Raw genomic sequence first — 26,455 nt, 5'->3', positions numbered from 1 at the left:
GAAAGAAGGAAGAACCTAGGCTTATTTTATTATTATATTATAAACTCCTTCAGTCATTATAAGGATCTTGCTCACTTCAGGTAATACCCTGGTGCTTTAGAGACTTGCTTCAAACTTTGTGTGACCCTTATTTTTTCCTGGAAGGCTTGTACTGCACTCATGTTATCAGGTTTCATGTGGAGCTTTCCTTCTGTTAAACACAGTAAACCAGTTTATGTGTGATGCTGCACATTTTACGTGTTCTAAGCACATATATGTAGAGTTTACCTTCACAGAGGCTTTTGGTAAAGAAATGCATTAATGAACTAAAATGGTTTAGTATTTTTGTATAATTTCAACTAATTGTCCTAAAGCTATAGTTCACCCAAAAATAAATATTCAGTCAATTTATGCACCCTCATGTCTTTCGAAACCTGCATATGACACAAATGAAGATATTTTGAGAAATGTCTCTGTGGTTTTGTGTCCATACAATGAAAGTCTGTAGGGGCCTGTGCTGTTCGGTTACCAACGTTCATCAAAACATCTTCTTTTTGATCTGCAGAAGAAGGAAAGTCATACAGGTTTGGAATGACATGTGGGTGAGTAAATGATAAAGATTTTTTATTTTGGGTGAACTATCCCCACGTGTTTGGGAAACTGCAGTCCCTTAGCGGAATTCTAAGTGGTTCGCAGCAAGAGCATAAAACATCACAAGTTAAACATCAAAATACACCATCTCTAGAGTGTTACACAATTCCTCTGTTCAATAGTGTCCCTTCCCCCACAAATATTCTCGTAACGTCTTCAAGCTCCGAGCGGGCCAGGCTGTAAACGACACCATGGCTATTGATTAATTAATGGCCTTTTTCTGAGAGGCTGGGGCTCTGAAGCGGAGAGTGCACTGTGCCCGTAAAGAGGTAAAAGCCTGGTAGCATTCGGAAGGGAAGACAACAGAATGGGTTTGATGTAGGGGAGGCGGTGGCCGTTTCACCCCCGAGCGACTATCAATCACCTGGACTATTGTGGTCCTGCGCAGTTTACCAGCAGAAAGGACAGGAAGGCGGAGGGATGAGACGGGGAAGAAGAAGGGGGAAGATGGCGACCGAGGGGCCTACGTACCCACCGCCAACCCTCGTCCCATTGCTCATGAGTGTGGTGGCCGTCCTGATCTCGCACCATATCTTCAATGCAGCCGCCCAGGTCCCAGATCCAGAGGTAAGAGCTGGTTACACTGAGTTTTATGGCCTGTTGTTTTAGGGCCCTTTGTATTGAACAGGTTGGCGGGAACCGCTTTGTGTTTTTATAGCAGTGCTGCATTGAAATGAGACAGCTGCAGTGCTGTGCATGGCTATTTGAGAAGACACATCAGGTTAAAAACGTGTCTACTCCTTCAATAGATCTCCTTATAAATACATCCAAATAGTCAAACATATGCAATAACAAAGGTGCATTATTTCAGTGACTCTCTTGCATGACTCAAGATTAGCTGAAGAAATGAAAATTGAAACAGCCAAGGACATATTTAACACAACCAGACCATGGTTTTTTTTTTTATATGTAATAAACTTATGGAGTGTGACAACATTGACATGTTTACAATTTTGTGAGGAGTCATTTTCACATATTCCCACTCAAAAGATTAGATTATTAGATTTATGGAATATACATTTAGATAAATTGATATATACCATGAATCAAAAGATTTGCGTAGAGCACTGATTGTCTTTAGTCACATTTACATGGATGATATATTTGACCAACAATGTATTATGGACTTTGAAACAGACCAGAATGATGGTGCATATTACTATAATTTTAATTCCACTTAATATCATTTTTATTACTACTTTTTAATGTAGTTTTTGAAAAAAAAAATACAGTTGATGTCATTTTGACCTGATAACTCATATTGCATTATATTGCTTTTCTTTCTAAATGGTTAAACTCATGTTTTTGCCTGCTGGATGATAAACAAAATAAAAAAACTGAACTTTAGCCACATGTAACACTTGTTATTCAGAAAACGTATAGGTGATTTTTGCTCCTTCACATATTTGGTTCAGTTGACAGTACAACATTTGTTACATATTTGTTCGGTGGTCATTTTTATGAACAAGCCTCTACTATGTTTCTGGACAATAAGGATCTCAAATACAAGCTACAGCGCTGCATCACACTGAAAACATGTTTACATTGTTCCCTGATAATTTGATAATGTAAGAGGATGAGTATTCGTACCATCCATCTGCTGACATTGTCAAATTAAAAAGGAACAATTCAGACAATGAATGACTGTTCAGATTTCATCATCAACTCCTCAGGGACATTTGAGCTTTTCCTCATCTCGTCCATAACGTCAAGAATTACATTACTGCTCTGTAATGGTCATCTTTGGAAGTGATGGGATTTTTATGAAAGCGTTTTCCCGTAGGAAAGTTATGAATCGTTCGTCATGTTTTGTGTAAAAACATGAAAATATTTTTAGAGTTTTTGCAAACAGCGTAGTTGCAACATCATGAAACTTTCTCTTTGTGAAAGTGGAAGTTTGCGTAAAGGCTGATGTCATCATTTTGTGATAAGGATCACATGATTAGTCAGCGCACAGTTACAGAACTAATAGAAACATTGGAAGGTTATTTCAACATTTTAGACTTGGAAATCTAAAGTACGTATATGCTTTAAAGGCAATTGTGTTAAAGCTTTAGGTTTACATAAATGAAATGCTAAATTGTCGTATGTTTTGTTTCAACACAGTGCAGAAAGCAACCGTATTGTTAAATAAATGCCTGAAAGATCAATTACAGTATGCAAATACATGCAAGAAAGAGCAATTGATATTCAGTATTGAAATACATTTTGAGTGTTAAACATAGAGGTTTTTAAATTAGAATCAAAACTATAAAGCCCATAAAAAATTGCACACATCAGGCTAAATTTATCTAGAAAACAGAGAATACCCGACAATGTTGCCTAGCAAGCAATTTAAAATGTATCGGTTATTTTCAGACAAATCTTTAAAAGCCCATTAGAAATGGATTGAAGTTCTAGTAAAGGCTTTAGAGACTTATATTACAGGTGTCTTCCGCAGTGACCTTGAAAGCAGGTGTCAAAACCACTAGTTCACGCCTACTGCTAATTACCCTCTCATTATAGGGTCTTTGCCCATGTGCTTTCAATTTTCTCAGTAAGCTGAACGTTTAAGGCCAACATGAAACAACACAAATTGGGTTCAGTGACATCATTATGGTCCAGTCTACTCAGCAGGCAGCAGGAGTTGAAATGGAAAAACGGGAGGATCTATATATATCTCCAAGATAAACTTGTTCCCTAATGCCAAGTTCACACTACATGATTTTAAGCCCGATTTGCAAGTCGTTGAGCTCGCCGACAGGTTGGGCTGTGATCGGGGGCAAAACAGCGTGCGATCAGCGCTCACCAAGCATTTTGTGTGAACTAGTAAACGACTCATCAAAGAGACTCCCTGACGCGTCGCTGATGCCTCACAGACGCCAGACAAATATCTAGCATGATAAATATCTGGAGCTGTCGTCCGACTCGACATCATGTGATGTCAAGTGACGCGACGAGCCACAGCTAATGACAGCAAGCCACGGGCTGAGGTCACCGGAACTGCCCCCGTATGCTGATCCATTCTTTCACCCATATCCTTAGTTTTTTCCTTTTTCTAGGTTTTTCCGAGCAGATCATCAAGCAAACAGCTTGAAGCGCACATTCTTTCTGACGTCCATTTTCACATAAGCAATTCCCGTGTCGCATGTTTTTCGTGTCATTTTCCGTTCCACTTCTCACGTTTTTTCATGACGAAACGTGGTTTGGGACCGGATTGAGTCGCTGGGTGACAGAATTGTTCACAGCTCGTGTAGTGTGTCACCTCCTGTTGCAGATCATTTACGTAGTGTCACGTAGTGTGAACACATTAACAACTATAGACTTCACAGAAAACAAGTCACGTAGTCTGAACAGCTCAGCGATCGGCCGACGTTTGAAGTTGTGTAATGTGAACTTGGCTTAAGGGATATGCTCTTGAATCTGTTGCTGATGTATATTTTACATTTCTGTCGCGTGCGTTAAATGTCAGCATGTTAGATCTGGTCATAGCCATAATACCTGCAAAACATGATACACTTCAAAAGCTAATGATAATCTGTTTTCATTGCTTTTGTGTTATTTAATGTGCCCCATGGGCCTAATTCTTACCTTGTTTGTAATTGAGTGCATTCTGTGACATTTGAAGATCTATCAGAGGATCTGTCTGCATGATATATGTTATTTCTCTTGAGATGTTAAGGACAGCACTTCAAATAAGAGTCGTTTTATATCTCTAAAGAATGAAATGAAAAGCACATTATGTTTGAAAAACTGATATCAAGATATAGCCTGCTGTCAGCTGAACTCCAGATACACAGCACAGAAGAGAGATTGCATCCTGTGATTGATTGGCTGTTGGGAACGTTCACCGAGCCAATCAATCTTCAGAACCAAATGTCATGATTGTCTGCCTAAACTTTGATATTTAACAGATTTCTATGCATTTCACAAACAATAGTTCTGCTTCGAAACTGGAGGAAAATCAGGGTTAGCATTCTGGATTGAGCTTTAGGGACTTTATATCATGCCTGTCTAACACATTGTTATGTTGTACAAAGTACTACTGCTAAAATACATGATTTTATATTAGAATATGTACTATACCTGTAGATGCTGCACAGAAATAAATTGAAATAGCGTCAATGGAAACAAGGTGATGTTCAGAGCGATGTGTTTTTGATTTAGCATTCGCTCATAATACAACACTTCTGATAAGAAAGACAGTAGCAGCAGTAAAAATGTATGTCAAAAATGAAAGTGAAGAAGGCTAGACCTATACTTAAAAAGTATTAAATGCAGAATTATAGTTCACCTGTCGCATTTATAATCTGTAGAGATCCATCTGTGACATACAGGTATTTTATATCGGCCTAGACTATGCAGTAAAATATAAATAACTGTTTTGGAAACAAGGTCGATCAGGGGCCAGTTGCATAAAATGCTTCTTACAAGTTAGTCAATTGTTTTCTTCAAGACTGGTCAAAACTTCTACAAATGTGTTACATAAAAAAAGTAGAATGGTCTAATTGAAATCTGAAAAGTAAGACTTGTTAGTCCTAACTCATTGCTAGTTAGTGAGGTTAGTTGTGAAGACATGGTCTTAACTTAGTGGCTGGGGTTATGCAATTGGTCCCAGGATGTTAATCGTTTTGAGTTTTGCCATATATTTAATGAGAATTAAAATCTTGGAAATTATGTTTTGTTATATAATCTTCAAAGATGTCTGTTGTTTTTATTGTGTTGTGGACTGGAAAACAGCTCCATTCTTTTGTATGTATTTTGGATCCAGCAAGAGATTCTTCATGTAAATTGTTACTTATGCAGCAGACCTGCTTGTAGACAAACTGCTTTTAACACCCTGTCTGCTGATGTGACATCTGAGGATAGCATGTGGAAATTGCAGAGGCTTTATTGATTAAGAGTGACACGTGAATAGTAATCTACTCCAGACTGAAGGGACATCTGCTGTTTCCTGCTCTATCAATAGGAAATGACCATTTTTATCAGTCTTAATATAATGCTAGTTATGTCCGTCAATACTAATTATTAGTACACTGTAAAAAATTGTTCCGTAAAATAACGGTAAAATGCTGGCAGCAGAGACGCCAGTAAATTACCGTTTTTTTATGGTACTCATGCTGTTAAATTATTTTACGGTAAATTACTGTAAAAACGAAATACAGTGCATTGCTGTTTTTCCCGTATTTAACGGTAAAATGCTGGTAGCAGAGACGCCAGTAAATTACCGTTTTTTTACGGTACTCATGCTGTTAAATTATTTTACGGTATATTGCTGTAAGAATTAACGACAGTACATAGCTGTTTTTTAACTTCATCTTTATTGCACAATATTGTCCTTTGGGCTACACATGTCTTTTTAACATAAAATATCTATAATAAAAAAATATTAATACAATTATAAGCAAATGTTTTAGAAAGGACATAAACAACTTTTTTTATTTAAGAGCAGCAACACAAAAAAAGAATGACTCAAGTACCAAGCAACCAAGTCAAGTTTTTCAGTAGCAAAACAAATAATTGAAACTTACAAATAACAACAATGGCAATAAAACAGGTTAAATAACAGAGGCTACCCCCTTTAAACTTGACATATTTAAAACATGAGAGTACATTTATTAAGAGTCTTATGAGATACTGAAGGTGCTGGCATTCAAAAATGTAATTAGGAACTATCCATCAGCCATCTGTTGCAGATGACCATAACGTTGGTTGCTTGTTTTTTTCCCTGATGTACTCCATGGAACACTGTAAAACAGCAGAAACAAAAAAAATATCAAATTAAATTTAATCAACATTTAGATAAGCATTGACACTAAACACTAAATATGCAGCGATATAAGGCTCAAATATGTCGGAAATGAGACGAGAATAAATGGCTAATTTTCCATGTGACCAATATCAGTATTATACGGAGCCCTTTTGAGGACATGGTGGTGGAAAAAAAATGAGAGGGAAGAGAAAAATATTTTTTAAAGCTTTTGCGTTCCCTCGCAAAGATATTTGCGTTATCTCGCAAACACTTCATGTTTAATGTCCCGCTGGCAGAATTTAAGACTAGCTCCATAGGCTACATAAACATTAATCTATAGTCGCAGATTCTCGGACCAATAACTCGTGAGCTAAACGTTCTTATAACACAAATTACACCTCATTCTATGTAACGTAAACAATGAACTTTAACTTAATTTTCCACAAATCGAGCCTCTTATTGATCTCAGGCGGGAGCTGGCTGAGACAATACCGAAGGGATCGTCTGCAAAGTGCAAAACACGAATATCATTAGGCTACTAATAATAGTCATTAACTTCAGTGTTACATACTGTAGTATAACTAAAACCAGTTTAAATTCAGCAGGAGAGCATTAATGTGTAAACAGAATTTGGTGAGACTTCACTGTGTAACATTTAAGTTATTAATTACTATTTTAGTAGTAACGCTTTTCGGATTTACAGTCACTTTGCAGACGGTTCCTTTGGACTTGTCCATGTCGCCTGCTCAGATGATATCAATTTATATTCTCGTTTTGAGGAAGACTTGGATGTAGATCCTAATCTAAAGAATTGTGTGTTATTTGTGTTATAACAACGTTTAGCTCAGGAGTTATTGGGAATCTACTATAAACCGCTCCATTGTTAATGTACGGAGCGGGACAACAGGACGTTTGAATGTTTTGCAAGATAACGCAAAAGCATTAAAAAAATGTTTCTCTTCCCTCTCATTTTTTTCCACCACCATGTCTAATCATTACGCAAGTGATGCTAAATCAATCCGTATTTGCTAAACACTCAAACTATCAGTTTGCTTTCCTTTCAAACATAAGCCACATTTAAACGGAAAATCATCGCAATTTCAAACATTACGTTTAGTGGTGATTTGCAGCTACTGTTATTAGCATTAGCAACAGACTGTTTAAGATTACTAACGTTAGCCAGTTTGCAATAACCACAGTTTTGAAAGTTCAGAGGTGACAAAACAAGCCGATAAAACTTGGGGTCTGTAAAATGCAATAAATATGAACATTTGGGTTATATCTCGGAGATGACGAGCCCTTTTTAAATCGCGTAAGTTACTTACTAACTACAGCTTGTTAGGCAGCAATTTCAAACATTACTTGATAATACTTCCTTTCTGAACCACATACTCTCGATAAAAGTAAAAAAAATGCTTTATTTACCGTGTAATTTGAACGTGCAAATGCAGGTTGGCGCAGATAAAGCGCTACGGATGGTCCGTCCTCGCGTGGGTCCTCTTCGGGCAGAAAAGTCTGACATTTGTGGGAAAACTCCACCTGGCCAAAAGTACCTGACTGAAAATGATTCGGGACGCTAAAGAATTGTGAACTTACCCCTGATAGCACACATACATCTGGCTTACGTCTATTTGACGTCTGCATTTACATCTGCAAGACATCTACAATACATTGTTTGCTCATCTGCAATACGTCTCGAAGATGTCTGCTGTTAGACGTCATATAGACCTCTATAAGATGTCTGTAAGATGTTTATGATTTAGAATGGATGTAAAGCTGCTCTTTCTAAGATGTTTAGCAGATGTTTTTACGCAGCAGATCTCCAGATCTTTAGCAGATGTATTACAGACGTTCAGACGTCTCCGAGACGTATTGCAGATGTCTTGCAGATGTAAATGCAGACGTCAAATAGACGTAAACCAGATGAATTGTGCTATCTGGGTACTGAACTGACGAAACAATCACGAACTTTCACAAAACTAATTCTCATGCTCCAGAAAAATACTGCATTGTACTGTTATTTACCCTCTGATATTTTCCTATGCTAAAAGGATATGCAAAAATATTCAGTTGACATTAACTGTTCTTCAATTTAGAAACAAATGTAAAAAATAGGATTTGTGGTAACTTTCACGATTTTGTATGTTTTTTTTCAAGTCCACAACACTGTAAACCCCAACTGAATCAACATAAAATTGCATGTTTTAACCATATGAATAATAATTTAAACCTAAACAGTGTGATAGAAGTCAAAGTAAAAAAAAATTGCTAACAAAATAAATATTTATTGTAGGACTGAGTAATACAATAAGTAAATATAAAAAACATTTTTTTTGCAGTATTTCAGTCTGTGTACCACATGTGTAGCCTATATATAGTCCCTATATGTCTGATTGTGCCTGTTGGGTTTCTGCGTATACTTGATGGCTGATTTGATCGTATTTATGCTTGTGCTTGGTAATCAAGGGATCAATGTTTGTGAAATGCCAATTGTGTGTAATGAGCTGGAGTGCAAAAAAGTCTGCCATTTTATCATTTTTAAGACCGCATGTCCACTGGGATGGACCTTAAATAAATAAAATCCTGTGTTGTACAACTCTAAAATATCTTTAGATTTTTTTTAAAAACATAACATAATCAAATAAAATATAACAGGGGCAAGACAATGAGGTTACCATTAACTTGGTAAACAATCTGTGAGGTATTATTAAAATGATAGAAACATGAAGTTTTATTGGTCTAAACCAAAAAAGACATAATGTCCATTCTTATTGAAGTAGGGTCTGAAGGGGTTAACACAGCCCACAATGCATTGCATACAGTACAACAGTAGATTACTGTTGACAGATGGCTGTTGACAGTATATTACTGTTTTAACAAAAAACGGTATGTTACTGTCAGAATTTGGCTGTTTTTTAACAGCCAAGCCCAGGATGCATTGTTTTCTACAGTATATTACTGTTTTAACAAAAAACAGTACGTTACTGTCAGAATTTGGCTGTTTTTTAACAGCAATTTTTTACAGTGTAGTTCTTCCTAGGGTAAACATAACTTTTATTGGTCATAAGTAGCGACTGGGATTTAACTAACCTTTAGGAACCACCTATACCCTCTGCATAATAATGTAATCCACTTCCATTTGAAATATTAACCATGGTTTTATTATGGTAAAGATTAGTTTTAATTAGGGATGTAACGATGTCAAAATCTCACTGTACGATATACCTCTGTATAAAGTCCACGGAACGATATTTATTGCTATATTTAAAATGGCAAATGATGACATAGGAAACGTGCCATAAGCATCCTCTTTTATTTATCATCTAATCATAACTGTTACTTAGAGGTATGAGTAATGGTATGAGATGGGTCAAATGACCTAAAAATCCCTTTTATAAAATAAAATAATTGCACCAGATGGACCTTGTCCAAAAGGTAACATCTATTATTTTTCTATTATTTTTCTAACTTTCTTTATATTAGGCCTGGAAGACCTATCGTTTCATACAGTCATGTGACAATTTTGCTATTGTGATAACACAATATCGATTGTTACATAGTGTTGATACAAAACCATGGTTAAACCAATATTATCCGACTGCAATGTCGGAGGCCGCAATTCCAGGACCTGCACAATTTTTGTAACAGCGTCACCTACCAAATCTGAGTTCGGAGAACCGCAGTCCCAAGAACCCTAGTTTTTGGGGACCGAAAAAAGTGCACAAGATAGTATTTCCACCCAGTTATAACTACATTTTTAAAGGTTTATTACACCCAAATACTACTTCATTTCTTACAATTAAACCTTATTGCTAACAGCTTAATGTTGAATAATTATTGTGACTAACTAGCATAATAGGCTATAATAACATAATAACTACATATTGTGCTGGCTAGGCCTAGGATTAATAATCATCCCATAGTCACTAAATCAACATAAACTTGCCAGTCGGCTATGGTTTCGTTAAACGAATATACTAACAACTCATTTTACAGCATTACAAGCTTAAATTGTGGCTATATATTGCATTCAAGACTATTTAGCAACTCATGATCAACTCACTTTGGCCACATTAACTTTCCAATTAAATTATACACAGTTGTTTTTAATGTTAAATGAAAAAATGGGACAAACCCAAACGCTGGGTTAAATGAATCCAAAAAGTCCATATTTGACTGAACAATTGGTTAAAACAACCAAGCATAGGTTAATCTACAACCCAACAGCTTTTGTAAATGTGTGTTTTATATGAAAAAGATCATAAGGGTTAGATTAGCTACAATATACAAATGTAGTCTTTGGCGTCAACTACTTTTCTAGTTTTTTTTAGAAAAGTGATAAATGGTAAATGCCTATTTCTCACCGCTTGACCAATTAGAGGACAAAGCATTGTTTCTGCAATAATAGCAAATGATTTAAAACACACTTGTTTTCAATCCATGGCTGGGAAAACATATGGATAGGACATACAGTTAGGTTATAAATTATATGAGTTATTTAAACCCCAAATGCTGGGGTTCATAATTCATTTAATTCATAACCCAGCGGTGTGTTCTGTCCATATTTTCACACATCTCTGGGTTGAAAACAACCCAGTGCAGTTACATTAAGTTATTTCATTCACAATATGTACGTGAATATACTGGAAGCAATACACATTGCTGTCAGTAAACTCACCCAAGGGCATCCATGACTATATTCATGTTCTTCTCTCCACCCACCCAAATTCAAAACAGTTTGTGGGTGCACTACCTACAATATCCAGACTTCCTATGTGCTGGTGTCAAAAGAGCATCTGACTCTGTTGCTGCCCCTGAGCAAATTGGACCACAGGCTGCTACATGACATCCCAACAAACATGACAATCCCCGACAGCTGCCCATCACCACTGGGTCTGTGAACAATTGGGCAGTGAGGCAGACGGGTTCTGTAAAACGTCTCGGAGGTGACAGACTAGTCAAAGAACATCTCCCTGTCTTTGTATTACCAACTACAGCAAAGTTCAGTAGTGTCCTCATAATGACTGTGTACCTTTTGCTCAACTCAATGCGTTTGATTACCAAGGTCCCAGGGGACTTGTTTAATAGAAAAAGCTAGGAGTAGATGTTCAGCAAGAGAAAACTTCATGAGAGGACACTGCAGAGTTCAGGACTGCAGACAAATAAGGTGTGGAGTGGACCATGACTCACTACAGACTGATAAGCGGGTAGTGTTGAGAAACACATCAACATGTCAACATACTGACACACTACCACCTAACAGCTGTCATATTATATCATTAATGCCAACAAATCCTCACTAAATTTCTACCTGTCTTATACTACTTTTTGTTTCCCTTTCTAAAATGTATAATCATTTATGTCCTATATCATTCACTAAACAGCACTTTCAATCTTTTAAAGGTTTATGATTCGCGTCACTCCTGTGACCACAGTATAGTTGAAACTATTTCTGTTACTTGCTATTGTTGTTTTCATTTTATAGGTGTATGGATATAAAAATGGGTTGACGAAAACCTTTTAACTTTTATCTCTACAGCTACTGCCAACAGATCCTCCAAAAAAGCCAGATCCGGTCACCTCTGAAACGGTGGTGTTTTGGGGTTTGAGATTATGGCAGGTCGTAGGCATTTTCTCCATGTTTGTCTTAGCAATTAGTAAGTCTTTGTTGTATGTATGAATGTATGCATGTAATATTGCATACATTACATGACAATTACTACCCATATTATATAATAATTAGGGCTGTCAATCAATTAACTGCAAATAATCGCATCCGGAATAAAAGTTTGTGTTTAATATATGTCTGTGTGCTGTGCATATAAATTTTGTATTTATAAAAACATAATCATGTATATATTTAAGAAAAATATAAAATATACAAATTAATAAACATTTATATACATATATAATTTATATATACTGTATATATATACATAATTAAACAAATAAATATAAACAAAGACATGTAATATTTCCAAAATATGTAAATGTGTATGTGTTTATAAATACAAACACAGACATATATTATGTATACACAAACTTTTATCAATGGATGCGATAAATTGCGATTATTCCTTTGACCGCCCTAATAATAATATTATATTACAATAATATCAAATATTTCTGAGTGAAAAAGAATATTCAGGATATTTACCAGTTCGTATGGTATATTATTACTGTAATTTTTCTATCACATTTTTATACACGTGTGCCTGCAAAAACTTTTATCTAAATTCATGCTTGATGATGCTGATGTCAGGACCCAATGTACTTTATTTTTATGGAATAATGAGTAATTGTGTGGAATGCAGAATGAAAGACTAAATAGGATCTGTCATGTTGACTTACAAATAGCAGACAATGCATTTGACATTTGAAATATTCATTCCAGATTATTCCAGGTTAAATATAAAGATCAATGTATGATCAATATAAACATTGAAAGATATATTTACAAAAGCAAAACCATGATTTCATTCCTTGCTATGGTTGCTTTTAGTTTGCTCACAAGTTTGTATTTCAGCATTTTTTATAGATTTTATTTTTAAATGCATAAATGGATAAGTTTTCTGTGCTTAAATGTTTTGGTAACACGTCAGTATAGGGGGCAATTCTCACTATTAACTATTTATAATTAGCATGCCTATAATTGGCATATTGGCTGTTTATTAGAACTTATAAAGCACATATTCTGCATGACCATACTCTACATCCCTAATCCTACCCAATACCTAAACCTAACAACTACCTTACTAACTATTAATCAGTGTTGGGTAAATTACTCTCAAAAAGTAATTAATTACTAGTTACTAATTACATATTCAATAGTGTAATTAGATTACTGTACAAATTACTCTCTCCAAAAAGTATTTAGTTACTTATTACTTTCTATATCCTATATCAACCTTGATTAGTTAAGTGATTCAAGGATAGGCATGAAAGGGATCTTTTAATTCATTCAAATAAATAATAGTACTCTTATTAACTGACCAAAGTATTACAAATGTGAGAATTATACATTAAATGAGTCATATTGCGCGGCTAAAATGAATATTACTGTTTGTTTTAGATATAAAGCAATGTGTATACACACCATTTAGGCCTGGTTTCACAGACAAGGCTTATCTTAAACCAGGACTATGCCTTAGTTGGATTAGGATGTTTAAGACACTTTTATAAAAATGCTTTAGAAAGAAACATTACTTGTGTGCATCTTCAGACAAAACAATGGCACAGACATATTTTAAGATATGTCAGGGCAAGTTATATTCAGATGAGACAGCTCTAACATTCATTTCAGTCTGGGACTAGCCTTAAGCCTTGTCTGTGAAACCAGGCCTTAAAGTTTAAAAACGTTGTATTTCCACATACCGTGCATGTTTGTATCTCCTCTTTGCCCCGCCTCTCTGAAACGCGCTGATTTTTTACAAAGCCCATTGCTCTGAAAAGCTGTGTGCTAAAAGTGTGCTATGATTGGCCAGTTCACCAGTGCGTAGTGATTGGTCAAATACTGCAAGCATTTCACGGACATGTAACGCCTCTTACCATATTTGGAACATCAGGTTCCAAAGCAATTGTACTGACAGACGATACAATGAGATTTACAATTACGCCCACCTTAACTACGTGTAGATTTGGGCGGTCTTAGTCAAATCATGTTACGAAGTTACGTAGATTCGCCGGGGTGTGGTTACACGAGGCGCTTCAGGCAAGTCTGGTTGAGCATTCGCTTTTAGATAGAATGCATCTTTTGTTCCCACACTTTCATTTGTGCAATTTTACGTGTCTAACACATGCATGGGCAACTTATAACCAGTGTTGGGTAAGTTACTCTGAAAAAGTAATTAATTACTAGTTACTAATTACACATTCGATAATGTAATTAGATTACTGTACAAGTTACTCTCTTCAAAAAGTATTTAATTACTTATTACTAATTACTTTCTATATCCTACATCAACCTTGATGAGTTAAGTGATTCAAGGATAGACATGAAACGGCTCTTTCAATTCATTTAAATAAATAACATAAAACTACATAAAGTATTATTATTAATTACAAACGTGAGAATTATACATTAAAGCACAGATTTTTATGTTAGACTTTGAATTTTGATGTAAATTCCTCTTCTGCACACACACATATTACACAAAGTATTTAATTTAATTGCATCAGAAGTAACTGTAATTAAATTACAGAAAAAATAAGAGTAATCCCTTACTTTACTTTTTCAAGGGGAAAGTAATTAAATTACAGTAACTAATTACTTAGTAACTAGTTACACCCAACACTGCTTATAACACACCAAAAACACAGAAAAACACGTACTTCCGCCATATGACCCCTTTAAAGCACAGATTTTAAAGTTAGACTTTGAATTTTGATGTCAATTCCACTATTGCACACACATATTACACAAAGTATTTAGTTTAATTACATCAAAAGTAACTGTAATAAAATTACAGAAAAAATAAGAGTAATCCCTTACTTCACTTTTTCAAGGGAAAAGTAATTAAATTACAGTAACTAATTACTTAGTAACTAGTTACACCCAACAATGCTATTAATAAGCAAAAAAATAAGAGTGATGATGTTGTCCGTGAAGAATGATGTTGTCCGTTGTAAACGATGTTTGTCAAGATTGTAAAGCCTTCTATTGTACCTCGCTTCCCAGTAATAACACTATGCTGCATCTTCAAATGTCGGATTCCACGGACGAAAAAAGAGATCGAGGCTCGACATGCACAAAGAGAGGCAGCGAAAACATACGCCAACACACTGGAGACCGTACCGCCCCTCAATGAGCTCACAGAGGTGCCAGGAGGTAACAGACATGTTTTTTATCACATGCTTATGCTTAATTTTGTTCATTTACATTGAATTTCTCCTTTCACACTCATCTTTTTCTGTAGATCTTCTGTTTTTTTTCTGCTGTGATTAATCTCATCTGTCTTTCACTAATGCTGATCTTTTACTTCTGCTTATCTGTCTCCTTTCCCTTCTCTTCACATCCCTCGTGTTTGCTCAGTCCTGTCGGAAGCTGCAGCACTGCAGACAGTCTCTGAGCAGGTGCAGGCCCGCCAGAGCGCACAACTTCCTGTGGTTAGGGAAGAAGATGAATCAGTCAATCCGGTCGCTTAGACTGACGCACTTAACCTCACGTCTGCACTTCCTGTTTATTTCTGCCTGTCTGTCCTTAGCCTGCATTTGTGATTTTTTTAAATTAGACCAAGACTATCAAGATAAAGCTGGAGAAATGTGCTGCTCAAAGTGTTTTTAAATTAAATGCCTTGGCTGCGATCAGAATTTGCTTTCAGATATTCAGGTTTATCTTAGTGAATCTGCCCCAAAAACTCATGCTTGGTGTATTAGAAATATGAAATACTGAGTTAAAAGCACAGATCTGGATATTCTACTTATTTAGCTTTTTGGGGGTTTTACAGTGAACATGAAATCAAAACTAATGTGCATTTGTGGTCTTTATATTATCATGCATGTTTTAACAGTGCGTGAATGATTGTCCTCAAAGTATAAATGTAGTATTAATGATGGTTGTAATGTTAAAAAGTAAAAAAAGTTCAAAGTATATTATACTTCCCCTTTTACACAACCTTTCATTTTGGCTGACATAACATCTTGGTTACGGATGTAACCTCAGTTCCCTGATGGAGGGAACGAGACGTTGTGTCGAGCCGACAGATGGGGTTCGCTCTTGAGAACCTATCAACTTCTGACTATTTTAGAAAAGGCCAATGAAATTGGCAAATGAAATTTGCATGCCGGACTCCGCCCCCGGATATCTGGGTATAAAAGGGAGAAGGCGTGCTGCATTCATTCACCTTTTGGTCTGGGGAGCCTGAGTATCCCTCGACCGCTGCGGCCAGCGTTGTGGCAAGAAGGACACAACGTCTTGTTCCCTCCATCAGGGAACTGAGGTTACATCCGTAACCAAGACGTTCCCTTTCTGTCTGTCTCTCGACGTTGTGTCGAGCCGATAGATGGGGTTCCTATGGAAAATGCCACAGCACTGTACCGTGTCACAATCTCTAGTGGCGCGACACTGACTGGCCTGGGCAAGTGAGACGTGAGCGCTAGCGCGAAATTGTAACCATCCAGTGGAGAGGTAGGGGGTCCCAGAGCTTTTTAGGAAAAGGTGGCCTTGATTCTCTAACAGCGAGAAGCCGCCCGGCACCGTAAGGGCCACTGGGTAAGCATTAATCCCCCCCGGGGGAAAAACGCTACAGAGACCACTATCCTGCCATCGGGAGGAATTAGTGGAGACACCACATGGTCTCACCATCAGGGGAGAACTCATGGGAAAATGTGCGGGCTGAAGGAGTTAACCGCAGGGTGGAGGTCCACCTAGGGAGGTCATGGGTTGCCGAGTTGGGAACCATTCATGAGGATACATCAGACAGAACCGCCCATGGTGGGGGGGTTACCACGTCTGGAGCACTAGGTCCGGTTAGAGCTATGTGGTAGATAACTCAACTGTTCCCCAGCCTAAGGGGGCAGGGCTGCTCTGCCCAGCCTGCCCCCAGGAAGGTGCTTAGTGATGGATGGAACACCTGTTCTTTACCCAGTGGGGAAAGAATGGAGACGGAAATAGCCGCTGACGCCCCTAAGGAAGGGGGGAAGGGCTTTCGCAGGCGTACGCCCTTCCGGCTGCCGGTCCTACATGTTGCCCTGCAGGACGCGGGCTGACACCGGTTCCACGCGTAGGTTGTAGAACCTCACGAAGGTGTTGGGCATAGCCCAACCAGCAGCTCTGCAGATGTCTGCCAGAGAGGCATCCTGAGCCAGTGCCCATGAGGAGTGTGCCTCACTCCTAATGGGCAGGGGCGATCTTGAGATTGGTATGCCGTAGCAACGGCATCCACGATCCAGTGCGCCAGCCTCTGTTTGGAGACAGCCTCCCCTTCTGCTGACCTCCAAAACAGACAAAGAGCTGCTCAGAACTTCTGAAGCTCTGCGTGCTGGACACAACACGGATGGGTTGGGTCTTCCTCCCCAGTGGGGAGCGCCTGCAGGTTCACCACCTGGTCTCTAGGGGGAGTGGTGGGAACTTTGGGCACGTAGCCGGGCCAGGGTCTCAGGATAACGTGAGAATCACCGGGCCCGAGTTCTAGGCAATCTGTGGACACGGAGGGTGCTTGTAGGTCCCCTACCCTCTTGGAGGTGAGTGCCATCAGGAGAGCCGTCTTTATCGTGAGGTGAGAAAGAGCGGTAGCTCCAAGGGGCTCGAAGGGTCACCTAGGTCGCAAGAGGGTACGGAGCGCGGATGAGGCGGCATACTGATATGCCCGCCCTCGAAAGAGAGACATGACAGTAAGCGTCCTTCAGGTCGATTGCCATGAACCAATCTTGACATCTGTTAGACGCCAGGATGTGCTTCTGCATAAGCATCCTGAACGGCAGCTTGAGTAGGTGCCTGTTCAGGGTACGCAGATCTAGCAACCCCCCTTTTGGGGACGATGAAGTACGGGCTGCAAAACCCGCTGAACATCCCGGCTAGAGGGACGAGCACGATCGCTTGCAAGAGGGGTGTGACCCTGGCCCGAAGCACAGGAGCATCCTAACCTCTGACTGAGGTTGAGAGGATGTCCTGAACTTGAGCGGGCGTCTGGTGAGTTGTATCGCGTAGCCGAGACGGATCGTATCCCGTAGCCAGGTTTGGGGGCTCTAGTCAGCCTCCCAGGGACCGAGACAGGGGCTAGGGGTATGATCTGCTTCATCGACCTCCCAGGGGGTGGTTCGATGGCGAGCAGTGCGGATCCCTTGCCGTGGGGAGGCCCCCGGGGAGGAGATCGGCTCTGCTGCTTACCTGCCTGGCGATGATGTAGCACAACGCACTGTCGATCGAGAGTGCTGAGGGCTACTGATTATCCTCGACATTGGGTCTCGCCGTGACGCAACGTCGAGTTGCCGAACACCATCGTGTAGAGGGTGAGAGCGGCTGTGATAAACACCCAGAGAGAGGGGAAACTCTTAAGAGAGTGGGCTGTTGGGACGGGGCAGGAACCATCCCGGATCGACCACCCAGCGATGGAATGGCTGGGGTCGGGCCCGATAGTATTCTCGATCTTCCTGGGGTCTTCCCATGAGGGCCACTTCTGCTTTCTGATGGTCTCCTCTTCGATGTCCCTTCTGGGGGGGCCGCCTGAGTGGGGGGCGCCAGAGCCGGAGGGTGTCGAAGAGGACCAGAGCTGCTGGGAAGCAGACGGTGCACGGGACTCGACGGCCGAGGCGCGGCGAGGGAGGATATGCTTGATATTCTCTGTCTGCTTCTTTACTGTCGAGAACTACGGCTCGACAGTATCACCAAACAGCCCCCCCCCCTTGCGAGATGGGTGCGTCGAGAAAGCGGACCTTCTCGGCGTTACTCATCTGTGCAAGGTTCAGCCAGAAGTGTCTCTCATGGACCACAAGTTTGGACATCGCCCGACCCAGGGCCCGCGCGGTCACCTTGGTTGCCCATAGAGCGAGGTCGGTGGCGGCGCGGAGTTCCTGCATAAGCGCTGGTTCGGTCTTACCCTTGTGGAGCTCTCTCAACGCCTTGGCCTGGCAGGAGCCATAGCGTGGAGAAAGGAAGCAGCTTGGCCCGCAGCAATATAAGCTATCGACACCCGAGATGCCGAGACCCTACATGCTTTAGACGGGAGTCTAGGTCGAGCCCCCCAGGTGGCCGCCGCCTGCGGGCACGAGTGCACCGTGGCGGCATACTCCACCTGGGGGACATCGACGTATCCTCTAGCTGCCTAGAGAACTTGTTTGACGTGAACGTGCCGGAAAGGGGCGTTCCGGGTCTTACTAAGTTCCTCATGCACTTCCGGTAAACACGGCACTGGGGGCGGGCGCGGCTTGGAGCCGCGCTCAAACCTGAGGCACCATGTAACCAGCCGCGAGCGCTGGGATAGGCAGTGCAGGCACTGCAACCAACGCTCACAGTGGCCCGGGAAAGCATGGCTGACATTTCGACGTCCGCTTCTTCCTGGGCACAACCCCCCGAGGGAGGGAGCTCCGAGGAATCGCCAAAGTCGGATGGCAGTACGTCACCCCCCGATGCTGCAAGGGACATCTCATCATTATCACGCACCATTTCTGAATACATGGTTGAGGAACAAGACGGTGGGACCGTCTCTTGGGGAACGGTCAGACGAGCGAGACGAGGTGTGAACAGTCCGTGAGCCAGTGGCTGGCGGATTAACGCTCACAGTAATCCTCATGTCACCCTCGCTGCTTGCCGTAGCGGGCGGCAGGGCCGTAGCCCTGCCGTCACGGAACAGGGAGCAGACGAGGTGGTGGCTGAGTCCTGTGGGAACACAGCCACCTGTGACGCAACGTCTGAATCATCAACCGGGCAGGACGTATCCACAACATCTGCCCCAGCATACTGGAAGCAGACATCGTGTCCGTCCCCCTACTCGATGAGTGTGTTGCACCCAGGAGAACAGCGGGACATGCCACGCTGGAGAAATTTGCTCTTTTAGAGAAAAAACTCGAACACTTCTGGAACTGCCGAGACGCCCAGGGGAAAGTCGCTGCAGGAAGGGACCGTTCGCTGCACCACGTCATAAGATTCCAGCAGTAATTCGGCGTAGAGATTGAAGTCTCGAAGTCGATCAGTGTGAAGGCTCCGAAGAACAAAAGGTGAATGAATGCAGCAGCCGTCTCCCTTTTATACCCGGATATCCTGGGGCGGAGTCCGGCATGCAAATTTCATTCGCCAATTTCATTGGCCTTTTCTAAACTAGTCAGAAGTTGATGGGTTCTCAAGAGCGAACCCCATCTGTCGGCTCGACACAACGTCGAGAGACCGACAGAAAGGGAACCAGTCCTTTGTTCTATTACAACCATCTGCCGTTTAGTTTTCATGTAAAGGAAAAAATAAAGTCCCATTTGGCATTGTTTTCTTTTTGAAAACGCTTTTTTCACTTATACAGTATGTTACATCATGGGAGTACAACTGAGAAAGCTTTTTCATGTTGACTTTGAACTGAAGTCTTTCCACTTTCTACTTTAATTCTATGTGTTTCTCTCTATGTGTGTTTCCTGAATAAACCATTAACCTTGTAAACTCTGCATTAACCTTGTATCTCTATAAGACTGTATATCGATGTTCCATGGTTGTGCAAGTGTTGTGTCAATATATGTTCACAGTGACTTACAGTACATTCAAGCTATACATTATCATCAGTCTGTGTGCTTCCTGAGAAAGAAGAGTAGTCCCATGCATAAACCAATTTATTTTTGTATTTGCTTCAGAAAGCAAAAAAGCCATCTTAGATTAAGTTAGAGCTAATAGACACGAGGTCTACATCCATCCATCCATCCATCCATCCATCAAAAATATGGTTTGTGAGGTTGAAATCTTCCAAATTGCTGAACCATCACATTATAGGTCTGAGGAATATTTATAGCCTCATTATCGTAACAGGCTCCTGGTTGATAAAGCATTATCTTACAGACTGTAAAAAGAAGGGAGACTGTCCTATTTGCTGCGTAACTCTCTGAGCAAACTCTGATATGCATGAGATGCAACAATCTATGGAGCTCAGCTCAGCATTAACGTTTCATTATTTTGCACACATGAGCGAAATGTAGAAGAGTCCGTGCACACACCGTGCCAGTGAAAATATGGCCTGTTTGAAACAAACAAACCCACTGGGGCTTGTACTTCTCCAAACAAGCCCTGAATTAATTATATTCATCATTAGTGCTAATGGCATTCTAATGAGACTCTCCCAGATACCAGGGAGACCATTTAGCACAGTAAGCGTCCCTCATCAGGCGCTGCTGGAATCCTGGTTCCTTGTGTTTTTAGATGGAACGCATTATACACTTGTGGCTTCATTCTGTGGACACGTGCATTTTTCAGGCAGCTATGCAAATAATGTCAGTGGGTTTCCACCGCGGCTGCAGCTGGATTAATTAGGTCACCGGTGAAATTTAGAAATATCATGGTCTGATTGTATGGTTTGCAATCGAAAGACCCACGTCTCGTGATCAAACGTTAAATTAAAGCAGCGCTCCAGACAGCGGTTTTTCCATATGGAGTCGTATGATTTAGTGATACTTATTTCCTATTTTGAACAACTGGTCTAAGTATAGTTGGCTACATAAGGAATTATTCTTTCGGCTTTTACTATGGTTGCCACTGCCAGTATATATACTGTATTTCTAAATCTTGAAAAAATATGACCATGAATAAATTTTGAGTCCACATCAGTTTTGCATTTAATCAGCATTTATGCATTTATTGTGGCAATTCCAGTCCAATGTGTGTTGGATTTCAACAGAAACAAACCTCAGGAGTGACATAAAATCAACTATAGAATGCGAAAAAAAATCAGGCTTATTACATTAAATTGAAATTTTTTAACTGATCCAAAAATATATGTGAAAACATATTGTGTTGTTTAAACATGGACATGAACTTGTTTTCTTTGCAGTGTTCAAGATCTGCAAACACAGCATTGTTTTTGTTATTTTAACCAGTTTTGGCCCGTTTCAAGTTTCTGTAAAATAAATGGAAATAAAAAAACATTTTTATTTGGAATTTGGGAGAAATGTTGTCACTAGTTCACAAAATGAAACAAAAATGATCATTTTACTTAAACACGTGCAATAGTAATAAAACAAAAATATTTTTATATTGTTAAAATTCTATTTTTTCCCACAGCTGTACATACATTTTTATGTACACACACTTAAAAGCTCAAATTTTTTAAATATAAATTAAAAATCTATTGTAACACATTTGTGACCCTGGACCACGAAACCAGTCATAGGTAGCACAGGTATATTGTAGCAATAGCCAGCAATACATTGTATGGTTTTTGTAATTATAGATTTTTCTTCAATGCCAAAGATCATTTATTAAGTAATGATCATGTTCCATGAAGATATTTTGTAAATTTCCTACCGCAAATATATGAATATTTGGATGCTGCAAACAATAGGCCTAATGGACGGAAACACGCCTAAACTTTGCTCGCTGCTGCCCGCTCTTTGGGAATTATCCACTCAAGTTTGGTATCAAAGTAAAGCTTAGAATTTCTGCTTTCTGGTTAATATACTCTCCATAACATCATTACAGCGGTCAGGCAATAGAGAACGTTAAAACAAATCTGTTTTTTGCACCCTCAGATTCCAGATTTTCAAATAGTTGCATCTCTGCCAAATATTGTCCTATGTAAACCATACATCAATGGAAAGCTTATTTATTCAGCTTTCAGGTGATGTATATGACCCATGACATTTTTGTGGTCCAAAAAATAAAACGGTTTAAATTTGGAATTTGTGCAATGCTGTTACATTTTATTTCATTAAACATGTTTAACTAATCTCATAACATATATCTATAATTTTCAATAATCCAGTATTCTATAGACTTCAACAAAGTATCCATGTGTATTGTATCCATGTGAATGCAATTTAAAAAAGGGACCTTTCCTAGAATTAAACATTACGTCCAAATCCTCCAAATCCCGTCTTACAAAACCTTTAAACTAACAAAAGTGAGCAATTACACACCTGCTTTTGTAGCTCTTATAGGCCTACTGCATTCTCAGTTTTCCTTCCACGCCTTTAATAAATTACTGAAGCATGACTAGTTTCAGGCAGAACACTGTAAAGAGAAACAGAGCGAGATGTCTCAGAAAGACTCACAGCCATCAATTGCGAATTGGAAATCACTGAGTATGTTATTTGTGCTGTCAATGTATATTGGGCATTAAAACTGTTGCAGTAACACATTAAGAAGATTAAGCTCAGGCCTGTACAGCAAGCACGTTAAAGAAAAAGAAAGTTATTCTTTGAGTGCAGTGGTTTCAAGCGAATCGCACACACGCACGCACGCACACACGTCTGGTTTATTATCGCCGTGAGGACACTCCATAGGCGTAATGAGTTGTATACTGTACAAACTGTATATTCTATCCCCTATCCCTAACCCTATCCCTAAACCTAAAGATCATAGAACACTTTTTGCATTTTTAGATTTAAAAAAAATATTGTTCTGTACAATTTATAAGCTTTTTTGCCCATGGGGACCTCAATTTTGGTCCCCACACTGTAAAAATGAAAGGTTCTTTGAGGAACCATTTGGGGTTCTTCACATTGCCACACCGGCGGAACCCTCAGGGGAAACTTAAGGCACCGCTTCACGAAGGACGGTTCTCTGAGGAACCCTCAAGGCTTCTTGGGGATCCCTTTTATTAAAATGGTCTGGAACCATCTTGGGTGCTTCAAGGCACCATTTCAGTTTACAAACCCGATTCCAAAAAAGTTGGGACACTGTACAAATTGTGAATAAAAAAGAATGCAATAATTTACGAATCTCATAAACTTATATTTTATTCACAATAGAATATAGATAACATATCAAATGTTGAAAGTGAGACATTTTGAAATGTCATGCCAAATATTGGCTCATTTTGGATTTCATGAGAGCTACACATTCCAAAAAAGTTGGGACAGGTAGCAATAAGAGGCCGGAAAAGTTAAATATACATATAAGGAACAGCTGGAGGACCAATTTGCAACTTATTAGGTCAATTGGCAACATGATTGGGTATAAAAAGAGCCTCTCAGAGTGGCAGTGTCTCTCAGAAGTCAAGATGGGCAGAGGATCACCAATTCCCCCAATGCTGCGGCGAAAAATAGTGGAGCAATATCAGAAAGGAGTTTCTCAGAGAAAAATTGCAAAGAGTTTGAAGTTATCATCATCTACAGTGCATAATATCATCCAAAGATTCAGAGAATCTGGAACAATCTATGTGCGTAAGGGTCAAGGCCGGAAAACCATACTGGATGCCCGTGATCTTCGGGCCCTTAGACGGCACTGCATCACATACAGGAATGCTACTGTAATGGAAATAACAACATGGGCTCAGAAATACTTCCAGAAAACATTGTCGGTGAACACAATCCACCGTGCCATTCGCCGTTGCTGGCTAAAACTCTATAGGTCAAAAAAGAAGCCATATCTAAACATGGTCCAGAAGCGCAGGTGTTTTCTCTGGGCCAAGGCTCATTTAAAATGGACTGTGGCAAAGTGGAAAACTGTTCTGTGGTCAGACGAATCAAAATTTGAAGTTCTTTTTGGAAAACTGGGACGCCGTGTCATCCGGACTAAAGAGGACAAGGACAACCCAAGTTGTTATCAGCGCTCAGTTCAGAAGCCTGCATCTCTGATGGTATGGGGTTGCATGAGTGCGTGTGGCATGGGCAGCTTACACATCTGAAAAGGCACCATCAATGCTGAAAGGTATATCCAAGTTCTAGAACAACATATGCTCCCATCCAGACGTCGTCTCTTTCAGGGAAGACCTTGCATTTTCCAACATGACAATGCCAGACCACATACTGCATCAATTACAACATCATGGCTGCGTAGAAGAAGGATCCGGGTACTGAAATGGCCAGCCTGCAGTCCAGATCTTTCACCCATAGAAAACATTTGGCGCATCATAAAGAGGAAGATGCGACAAAGAAGACCTAAGACAGTCGAGCAACTAGAAGCCTGTATTAGACAAGAATGGGACAACATTCCTATTCCTAAACTTGAGCAACTTGTCTCCTCAGTCCCCAGACGTTTGCAGACTGTTATAAAAAGAAGAGGGGATGCCACACAGTGGTAAACATGGCCTTGTCCCAACTTTTTTGAGATGTGTTGATGCCATGAAATTTAAAATCAACTTATTTTTCCCTTAAAATGATACATTCTCTCAGTTTAAACATTTGATATGTCATCTATGTTGTATTCTGAATAAAATATTGAAATTTGAAACTTCCACATCATTGCATTCTGTTTTTATTCACAATTTGTACAGTGTCCCAACTTTTTTGGAATCGGGTTTGTAATTTGCCAAAAAGCAAATCCTTGCGAGCAAGAAAAAAACAATGCTGTTCTCTCCAAATGGGTTTCCTGCTATTACCAGGTGGTGTGAGGATCCAAAGTCAAAATAATTTCTATAGTGCATTTCACAATTTTGTATTGCTAAAGTAGATATGTATTTATGGCAAAAAGAGAACAGGAGCTGTGGCTGTTGGCCTTAGGTGTCCCAGGCAGTGCAAGGATGAGCATCAGGGCGGGCTGGAGCTGGGTCTGTTGGCCTTGGGTGTCCCTGGGAATAAGACATGGATACAAAAAAGAGGGATTAAGATAACGTCTCAAAACATTACATTTAATCATTTAGCACATCACAAATTGGTTTACAAATGTAACAATAAACAAAATATTACAATGCCTGTTAGTCACTGCTTTGGTCTATGGTTAAGGAGTACAGTAGGCTATTTATATCAACAATCCACTTTATTCCGATTTTTTCATTGTCAGTGATAGGGTTGCACGGTGTTCCGGTGCTACGGTAGCATCGCGATGCTAAAGCTTCAAAATACCGGTAGTATCGTAGTACCGTAGTTAATGTTGCATATGCGCATTAATATTTATTTGAACACTTACATCTGCCTTTTTGCGGTGTTTATCTCCTAAATGAATGTGTGTTTTAAATGTCTCGGGCGAGTTGATGATTCAAATTGGCGATTTGAACGAGTTGGTTAAATGATTCACTAACTCAGTGGAAAATTGACGCCACCTACTGGCCGTTTTAGTTCTGCATTTAAAGTAAGCCTAATATTTCCCTTTATAAAGACTGCTGTATCAATTAAATTTGTCCAACATTTGAATTAGTTCCTACGTGAAAAATGATCTAGTGTACTTTAGTATTTACTACAGTAAACTACTAAAACTCATAGATACTAGTGTTTTTGAGTCTTATCATAGTAAATATTTAAGTATACTACAGTATTTACAAATGACTAAATGTAAATGTATTTGCTACAATTTATCAAATTACTACAGTTAATACAACAACATATTCTAGTGCAAAGTATAATACAGTTTACTATAGTAAATACAAAATGTTCAATCTAAATCTGTGTTTTTGTGTATAGATTTGAATTATTATATGGCACAGCATCGTGATACTACTTGGTATCGAGATACTTCAGCTGGTATAGTATCGTAAGACATGTTTATGGTACCGTGACAACCCTAGTCAGTGAGTGTTTTTACATGTGCAAATA

At 39.5% G+C, this 26,455-nt stretch overlaps 1 protein-coding gene across 1 annotated transcript in view; it reads left to right on the top strand.

The window, feature by feature from the left end:
* The first annotated feature begins 889 nt into the window (after positions 1-889).
* Positions 890-26,455, top strand: part of tmie (transmembrane inner ear) — a 29,771-nt gene continuing 4,205 nt past the window's right edge. Inside the window, exons 1-3 of the mRNA XM_057334354.1 lie at positions 890-1,197; positions 11,901-12,018; positions 15,039-15,188. Of these exons, the coding sequence (XP_057190337.1) occupies positions 1,051-1,197; positions 11,901-12,018; positions 15,039-15,188 (415 nt within the window). The 5' untranslated portion in view covers positions 890-1,050. The remainder of the gene's footprint in view (positions 1,198-11,900; positions 12,019-15,038; positions 15,189-26,455) is intronic.

This window comes from Triplophysa rosa, linkage group LG5 (assembly GCF_024868665.1).
Source record: "Triplophysa rosa linkage group LG5, Trosa_1v2, whole genome shotgun sequence".
Lineage (NCBI taxonomy): Eukaryota > Metazoa > Chordata > Actinopteri > Cypriniformes > Nemacheilidae > Triplophysa > Triplophysa rosa.
The sequence above is the reverse complement of the archived record's forward strand: the minus strand, read 5'-3'. Positions and strand labels throughout refer to the sequence as shown.